Here is a 9217-nt window from a genome sequence, read left to right on the forward strand (position 1 = left end):
ACTGCTCAATATGTGCGTGATTTCCTGCAAGACAGGAATGTCAGTGTTCTGCCATGACCAGCAAAGAGCCTGAATCTCAATCCCATTGAGCACATCTGGGACCTGTTGGATCGGAGGGTGAGGGTGAGGCCTAGGGCCATTCCCCCCCAGAAATGTCCGGGAACTGGCAGGTGCCTTGGTGGAAGAGTGGGGTAACATCTCACAGCAAGAATTGGCAAATCTGGTGCAGTCCACGAGGAGAAGATGCAGTGCAATACTTAATGCAGCTGGTGGCCACACCAGATACTGACTGTTACTTTTGAGTTTGAACCCCCCCCCCCCCCCCCCCCCCCCCCCCTTGTTCAGGGACACTGTCACGCCCTGGCCTTAGTATTTTGTGTTTTCTTTATTATTTTGGTCATGCCAGGGTGTGACATGGGTGATTTATGTGTCTTGTCTTGTCTAGGGGTTTATTAGATTTATGGGGTTGTGTTTAGTAGAGTTGTCTAGGAAAGTCTATGGTTGCCTAGAGTGGTTCTCAATCAGAGGCAGGTGTTTATCGTTGTCTCTGATTGGGAACCATATTTAGGCAGCCATATTCTTTGGGTATTTCGTAGGTGATTGTTCCTGTCTCTGTGTTTTGCACCAGTTAGGACTGTTTTCGGTTTTCCACGTTTTCTTATTTTGTATTATACATTGTTCAAGTTATCATCTCTATTAAAGATGTTTATAAATAACCACGCTGCATTTTGGTCCGCCTCTCTTTCACCAGAAGAAAACCGTAACAGACACATTATTCCAATTCTGTTAGTCACATGTCTTTGGAACTTGTTCAGTTTATGTCTCAGTTGTTGAATCTTGTTATGTTCATGCAAATATTTACACTTGTTAAGTTTGCTGACAATATATGCAGCAGACAGTGAGAGGATGTTTATTTTTTTGCTGAGTTCATTTTCATGGGATGGTGTGTGTAGACATTATGGACAGTATATGAATAGAAAATGTGTGTACAGCAGTAGTTATATATGATGGTGTGTATAGACAGTAGTTATATAGGACGGTGTGTATAGACAGTAGTTATATAGGATGGTGTGTGTGTAGACAGTAGTTATATAGGACGGTGTGTATAGACAGTAGTTATATAGGACGGTGTATAGACAGTAGCTATATAGGACGGTGTGTATAGACAGTAGTTATATAGGATGGTGTGTGTAGACAGTAGTTATATAGGATGGTGTGTATAGACAGTAGTTATATAGGACGGTGTGTATAGACAGTAGTTATATAGGATGGTGTGTGTAGGTAGTAGTTATATAGGACGGTGTGTATAGACAGTAGTTATATAGGATGGTGTGTGTAGACAGTAGTTATATAGGATGGTGTGTATAGACAGTGGTTATATATGATGGTGTGTATAGACAGTAGTTATATAGGATGGTGTGTATAGACAGTAGTTATATAGGACGGTGTGCATAGACAGTAGTTATATAGGATGGTGTGTGTAGACAGTAGTTATATAGGATGGTGTGTATAGGCAGTAGTTATATAATTAGGGCTGATTTCAAGTTTTCATAACAATCGGAATTTGGTATTTTTGGACACCGATTATAATTTCTTTCTACACCTTTATTTAACCTTTATTTATTATTTATTTAACCTTTATTTAATCTTTATTGAACCTTTATTTAACTAGGCAAGTCAGTTAAGAACACATTCTTATTTTCAATGACGGCCTAGGAACTTAACTTCCTCGTTCAGGGACAGAACGATAGATTTTTACCTTGTCAGCTCGGGGGATTCAATCTTGCAAACTTACAGTTAACTAGTCCAACGCTCTAACCACCTGCCTTTCATTGCACTCCACGAGGAGCCAAGGTAAGTTGCTAATTAGCATTAAACCTATCATATATAAAACAATCAATCAATCAATCAATCATAATCACTAGTTAACTACACATGGTTGATGATATTACTAGTTTATCTAGCGTGTCCTGCGTTGCATGTAATCGATGCGGTGCATATTGTTGCTCCAATGTGTACCTAACCATAAACATCAATGCCTTTCTTATAATCAATACACAGAAGTATCTATTTTTAAACCTGCATATTTAGCTAAAAGAAATCCAGGTTAGCAGGCAATATTAACCAGGTGCAATTGTGTCACTTCTCTTGCATTCATTGCACGTAGAGTCAGTGTATATGAAAGAGTTTGTGCCGCCTAATTTGCCCGAATTTTACGTAAATATGACATAACATTGAAGGTTGTGCAATGTAACAGGAATATTTAGACTTATGGATGCCACCCGTTAGATAAAATACGGAATGGTTCCGTATTAAACTGAAAGAATAAACGTCTTTTTTTCGAAATGATAGTTTCCGGATTCGACCATATTAATGACCTAAGGCTCGTATTTCTGTGTGTTATCATGTTATAACTAAGTCTATGATTTTATAGAGCTATCTGACTGAGCGATGGAAGGCACCAGCAGGCTCATAAGCATTCATTCAAACAGCACTTTCGTGCGTTTGCCAGCAGCTCTGCTGTTTATGACTTCAAGCCTATCAACTCCCGAGATTAGGCTGGTGTAACCAATGTGAAATGGCTAGCTAGTTAGCGGGGTGCGTGCTAATAGCGTTTCAAACGTCACTCGCTCTGAGACTTGGAGTAGTTGTTCCCCTTGCTCTGTATGGGTAACGCTGCTTCGATGGTGTCTGTTGCCGTTGTGTTCCTAGTTCGAGCCCAGGGAGGAGTGAGGAGAGGGATGGAAGCTATACTGTTACACTGGCAATACTAAACTGCCTATAAGAACATCCAGTAGTCAAAGGTATATGAAATACAAATGGTATAGAGAGAAAAGTCCTATAATTTCTATAATAACTGCAACCTAAAACTTCTTACCTGGGAATATTGAAGACTCATGTTAAAAGGAACCACCAGCTTTCATATGTTCACATGTTCTGATCAAGGAACTTAAACCTTAGCTTTCTTACATAGCATATATTGCATTTTTACTTTCTTCTCCAACACTTTGTTTTTGCATTATTTAAACCAAATTGAACATGTTTCATTATTTATTTGAGGCTAAATTGGTTTTATTGATGTATTATATTAAGTTAAAATAAGTTTTCATTATTGTTGTAATTGTCATTATTACAAATAATTTTAAAAAAATTGGCTGATGATTCGGTATCGGCTTTTTTTGGTCCTCCAATAATAGGTTTCGGTATCGGCGTTGAAAAATCATAATCGGTCGACCTCTAGTATAGACAGTGGTTATATATGGTGGTGTGTATAGACAGTAGTTATATATGATGGTGTGTATAGACAGTAGTTAAATATGATGGTGTGTATAGACTGCAGTTATATAGGATGGTGTGTATCGACAGTAAATATATATGATGGTGTGTATAGACAGTAGTTATATATGATGGTGTGTATAGACAGTAGTTATATAGGATGGTGTGTATAGACAGTGGTTATATATGATGGTGTGTATAGACAGTAGTTATATATGATGGTGTGTATAGACAGTGGTGGAAAATGTACCCAATTGTCAAACTTGAGTAAGAGTAAAGATACTTTAATAGAAAATGACTCAAGTAAAAGTGAACGTCACCCAGTAAAATTATACTTCATTAAATGTATTTGGTTTTAAGTATACTTAAGTATCAAAAGTAAAAGTATAAACAATTTCAAATTATTTATATTAATCAAACAAGATGGTACAATTTTGTATTTTAAAGGATTTCCAGGGGCAAACTCCAACACTCACACATCATTTACAAACAAAGCATTTGTGTTTAGTCCAGCAGACCAGAGCAGTAGGGATGACCAGTGATGTTCTCTGTTTAGTGAGTCCAGCAAAACAGAGCAGTAGGGATGATCAGTGATGTTCTCTGTTTAGTTAGTCCAACAGACCAAAGCAGTAGGGATGACCAGGGATGTTCTCTGTTTAGTGAGTCCAACAGACCAGAGCAGTAGGGATGACCAGTGATGTTCTCTGTTTAGTGAGTCCAACAGTCCTGAGCAGTAGGGATGACCAGGGATGTTCTCTGTTTAGTGAGTCCAGCAAAACAGAGCAGTAGGGATGACCAGGGATGTTCTCTGTTTAGTGAGTCCAGCAGGACAGAGCAGTAGGGATGACCAGGGATGTTCTCTGTTTAGTGAGTCCAGCAGACCAGAGCAGTAGGGATGACCAGTGATGTTCTCTGTTTAGTGAGTCCAGCAAAACAGAGCAGTAGGGATGACCAGGGATGTTCTCTGTTTAGTGAGTCCAACAGTCCGGAGCAGTAGGGATGACCAATGATGTTCTCTGTTTAGTGAGTCCAACAGACCAGAGCAGTAGGGATGACCAGGGATGTTCTCTGTTTAGTGAGTCCAGCAGACCAGAGCAGTAGGGATGACCAATGATGTTCTCTGTTTAGTGAGTCCAACAGACCAGAGCAGTAGGGATGACCAGTGATGTTCTCTGTTTAGTGAGTCCAGCAAAACAGAGCAGTAGGGATGACCAGGGATGTTCTCTGTTTAGTGAGTCCAGCAGACCAGAGCAGTAGGGATGACCAGGGATGTTCTCTGTTTAGTGAGTCCAGCAGACCAGAGCAGTAGGGATGACCAGGGATGTTCTCTATTTAGTGAGTCCAGCAGACCAGAGCAGTAGGGATGACCAGGGATGTTCTCTGTTTAGTGAGTCCAGCAGACCAGAGCAGTAGGGATGACCAGGGATGTTCTCTGTTTAGTGAGTCCAGCAAAACAGAGCAGTAGGGATGACCAGTGATGTTCTCTGTTTAGTGAGTCCAGCAGACCAGAGGAAGTAGGGATGACCAGGGATGTTCTCTGTTTAGTGAGTCCAACAGTCCGGAGCAGTAGGGATGAGCAGGGATGTTCTCTGTTTAGTGAGTCCAGCAGACCAGAGCAGTAGGGATGACCAGGGATGTTCTCTGTTTAGTGAGTCCAGCAGACCAGAGCAGTAGGGATGACCAGGGATGTTCTCTGTTTAGTGAGTCCAGCAGACCAGAGCAGTAGGGATGACCAGGGATGTTCTCTGTTTAGTGAGTCCAGCAGACCAGAGCAGTAGGGATGACCAGGGATGTTCTCTGTTTAGTGAGTCCAGCAGACCAGAGCAGTAGGGATGACCAGGGATGTTCTCTGTTTAATGAGTCCAGCAGACCACAGCCAGTAGGGATGACCAGGGATGTTCTCTGTTTAGTGAGTCCAGCAGACCACAGCCAGTAGGGATGACCAGGGATGTTCTCTGTTTAGTGAGTCCAGCAGACCAGAGCCAGTAGGGATGACCAGGGATGTTCTCTTGATAAGGGTGTGAATTAGAACATATTCCTGTTCTCCTAAGCATTCAAAACGTAATGAATACTTGTTGGTGTCAGGATAAATGTATGGAGTAAAAAGTACATTATTTTCTTCAGGAATGTAGAGAAGTAAAAGTAAAAGTTGTCAAATATGTAAATTGTAACGTAAAGTGCAGATAAAAAAAACCCGACTTAACTAGTACTTTCAAGTACTTTTACCTATGCACATTAAACACAGTGTATGAATAGAACAGTAGGCCTCGACTAGAATACAGTGTACACATATGAACCTTTAACCTTCTTCCTGGACAGGTGATCTGCTGTTTGGACTGTAGCCTTTGGGCCTGCGTGGGATAAGTACCACTCATGTATTTCCTCAATTCAATTTATATTAATAACTATTATGTTTGTGTCTTTCAGAAACAGAAACGGAGACCTCGTATTTTGTCATCGGAGCCATCCTTTATCGAACCTTAGGAGTCATCCTTCCTGCCCCCAAGTAAATATGTTTCCTATTCCATTAAAAAGGGTTTGCAATTAATTTAGCTTATCTCTCTCTCATCCATCATTCTTCATCTCTAAAGCCTTAAACCTTGCCATCGCAGATTATCCCTCTACCGCTAGCACTTCCTGGAATTCCCCACTCCTGCTTATCCAATTATATGGGAACTACCGGAGAATTTGGAAGAGTTTATCATTCAGGAGGGCTTAGCTATCCCGGTCAGACTGATCCTTCCTAACGCTATGGTGACAAACGGATGGTAGTGCTTTGGTGTCAGGGCTTTCCATGTCATGGTTATTAGGATTATATATGGAATTATACACTTCAATCACTAAAGATGTGCGACAGCCATCAAGCCTGAGAAATGACCGGAGATCCATTGCTTTTTGATTTCTACCTTCCCTCTCTATTGGTAATCTTCTCCCTAGATGTTATTCTGTCAGCTATTCCTCTCTTCATTCCTTGCTCCCATTCTCCATTTTTTGTATTACATTTTTAAATGTTTTATTTAACCTTTATTTAAGAAGGCAAGTCAGTTAAAGAATACCTTCTTATTTTCAATGACGGCCTACACCGGCCAAACCGGTGATACTGGTGATATTACTCAGATCTGGTGATATTACTCAGGTCTGGTGATATTACTCAGATCTGGTGATATTACTCAGATCTGGTGATATTACTCAGGTCTGGTGATATTACTCAGGTCTGGTGATATTACTCAGGTCTGGTGATATTACTCAAATCTGGTGATATTACTCAGATCTGGTGATATTACTCAGGTCTGGTGATATTACTCAATTCTGGTGATATTACTCAGGTCTGGTGATATTACTTTTGACCAGGTCCCATAGTTCCATAATCTCTCTCTCTCTCTCTCTCTCTCGCTCTCTCTCTCACTCTCTCTCTCTCTCTCTCTCTCTCTCTCCCTCTCTCTCTCTCTCTCTCCCTCTCTCTTTTCTCTCTCTCTCTCTCTCTCTCTCTCTCTCGCTCTCTCTCTCACTCTCCCTCACTCTCCCTCTCTCTCTCTCTCTCTTTAGAGCCCCTGCTGTGATCAACTCTAAGATTCTGACGGTGACGGTCCGACCAGAACCCAAACCCAGTGAACCCATGGTGGTTGTGGAGCTGTCCCCACTGCTTAATGTGAGTATAACATGGAATAGACTGATAATGATGTGTCATAGCCTTATAATGATGTGTCATAGCCTTATAATGATGTGTCATAGCCTGGTAATGATGTGTCATAGCCTGATAATGATGTGTCATAGCCTGGTAATGATGTGTCATAGCCTGGTAATGATGTGTCATAGCCTTATAATGATTTGTCGTATGATGTGTCATAGCCTTATAATTATTTGTCATAGCCTGAAAATGATGTGTCATAGCCTGATAATGATGTGTCATAGCCTTATAATGATGTGTCATAGCCTGATAATGATGCGTCATAGCCTTGTAATGGTGTGTCATAGCTGTATAATGATGTGTCATAGCCTGGTAATGATGTGTCATAGCCTGATAATGATGTGGCGTAGCCTTATAATGATGTGTCATAGCCTTATAGTGATGTGTCATAGCCGTGTAATGATGTGTCATAGCCTTATTGTGATGTGCCATAGCCTGATAATGATGTGTCATAGCCTTATAATGATTTGTCATATGATGTGTCATAGCCTTATAATAATGTGTCATAGCCTGATAATGATGTGTCATAGCCTGAAAAGGATGTGTCATAGCCTGATAATGATGTGTCATAGCCTTGTAATGATGTGTCATAGCTGTATAATGATGTGTCATAGCCTTATAATGATGTGTCATAGCCTTATAATGATGTGTCATAGCCTGATAATGATGTGTCATAGCCTTATAATGATGTGTCATAGCCTGATAATGATGTGTCATGGCCTTATAATGATGTGAATCAGCCTGAGTGTTACAGTAGTCCTTCACATCCTTGTCTGTAGCTTTTCAATTAGAACAGAACTGGAGAGTTTAATGAGAGACTGTCCTGCAACAATGAGCCACTGTAGACGGTTGACCTTTCAGCACATTGAACCACTGTAGACGGTTGACCTTACAGCACATTGAACCACTGTAGACGGTTGGTTGACCTTACAGCACATTGAGCCACTGTAGACGGTTGACCTTACAGCACATTGAGCCACTGTAGACGGTTGACCTTACAGCACATTGCACCACTGTAGATGGTTGGTTGACCTTACAGCACATTGAACCACTGTAGACGGTTGACCTTACAGCACATTGAGCCACTGTAGACGGTTGACCTTACAGCACATTGAACCACTGTAGATGGTTGACTTTACAGCACATTGAACCACTGTAGACGGTTGACTTTACAGCACATTGAACCACTGTAGACGGTTGGTTGACCTTCAGCACATTGAACCACTGTAGACGGTTGGTTGACCTTACAGCACATTGAACCACTGTAGATGGTTGGTTGACCTTACAGCACATTGAACCACTGTAGATGGTTGGTTGACCTTACAGCACATTGAACCAGTGTAGATGGTTGGTTGACCTTACAGCACATTGAACCACTGTAGATGGTTGGTTGACCTTACAGCACATTGAACCAGTGTAGATGGTTGGTTGACCTTACAGCACATTGAACCACTGTAGATGGTTGGTTGACCTTACAGCACATTGAACCACTGTAGATGGTTGGTTGACCTTACAGCACATTGAACCACTGTAGATGGTTGGTTGACCTTACAGCACATTGAACCACTGTAGATGGTTGGTTGACCTTCAGCACATTGAACCACTGTAGACGGTTGGTTGACCTTCAGCACATTGAACCAGTGTAGATGGTTGGTTGACCTTCAGCACATTGAGCCACTGTAGACGGTTGGTTGACCTTACAGCACATTGAACCACTGTAGACGGTTGACCTTACAGCACATTGAACCACTGTAGATGGTTGGTTGACCTTCAGCACATTGAACCACTGTAGATGGTTGGTTGACCTTCAGCACATTGAGCCACTGTAGACGGTTGGTTGACCTTACAGCACATTGAACCACTGTAGACGGTTGACTTTACAGCACATTGAACCACTGTAGACGGTTGACCTTACAGCACATTGAACCACTGTAGACGGTTGACTTTACAGCACATTGAACCAGTGTAGATGGTTGGTTGACCTTACAGCACATTGAACCACTGTAGACGGTTGGTTGACCTTCAGCACATTGAACCACTGTAGATGGTTGGTTGACCTTCAGCACATTGAACCAGTGTAGATGGTTGGTTGACCTTACAGCACATTGAACCACTGTAGACGGTTGGTTGACCTTACAGCACATTGAACCAGTGTAGATGGTTGGTTGACCTTCAGCACATTGAACCAGTGTAGATGGTTGGTTGACCTTACAGCACATTGAACCACTGTAGACGGTTGGTTGACCTTACAGC

General features: G+C 41.5%; 1 protein-coding gene across 1 annotated transcript in view; it reads left to right on the top strand.

Annotated features, from left to right (window-relative positions):
- LOC110487938 (adhesion G protein-coupled receptor B2-like) overlaps nucleotides 1-9217 on the top strand; it is a 217402-nt gene that overhangs the window by 33229 nt on the left and 174956 nt on the right. The window contains exons 9-10 of the mRNA XM_036970608.1: nucleotides 5704-5782; nucleotides 6823-6925. Coding sequence (XP_036826503.1) covers nucleotides 5704-5782; nucleotides 6823-6925 — 182 coding nt within the window. The remainder of the gene's footprint in view (nucleotides 1-5703; nucleotides 5783-6822; nucleotides 6926-9217) is intronic.

This window comes from Oncorhynchus mykiss, chromosome 32 (assembly GCF_013265735.2).
Source record: "Oncorhynchus mykiss isolate Arlee chromosome 32, USDA_OmykA_1.1, whole genome shotgun sequence".
In the NCBI taxonomy this organism is placed as follows: domain Eukaryota; kingdom Metazoa; phylum Chordata; class Actinopteri; order Salmoniformes; family Salmonidae; genus Oncorhynchus; species Oncorhynchus mykiss.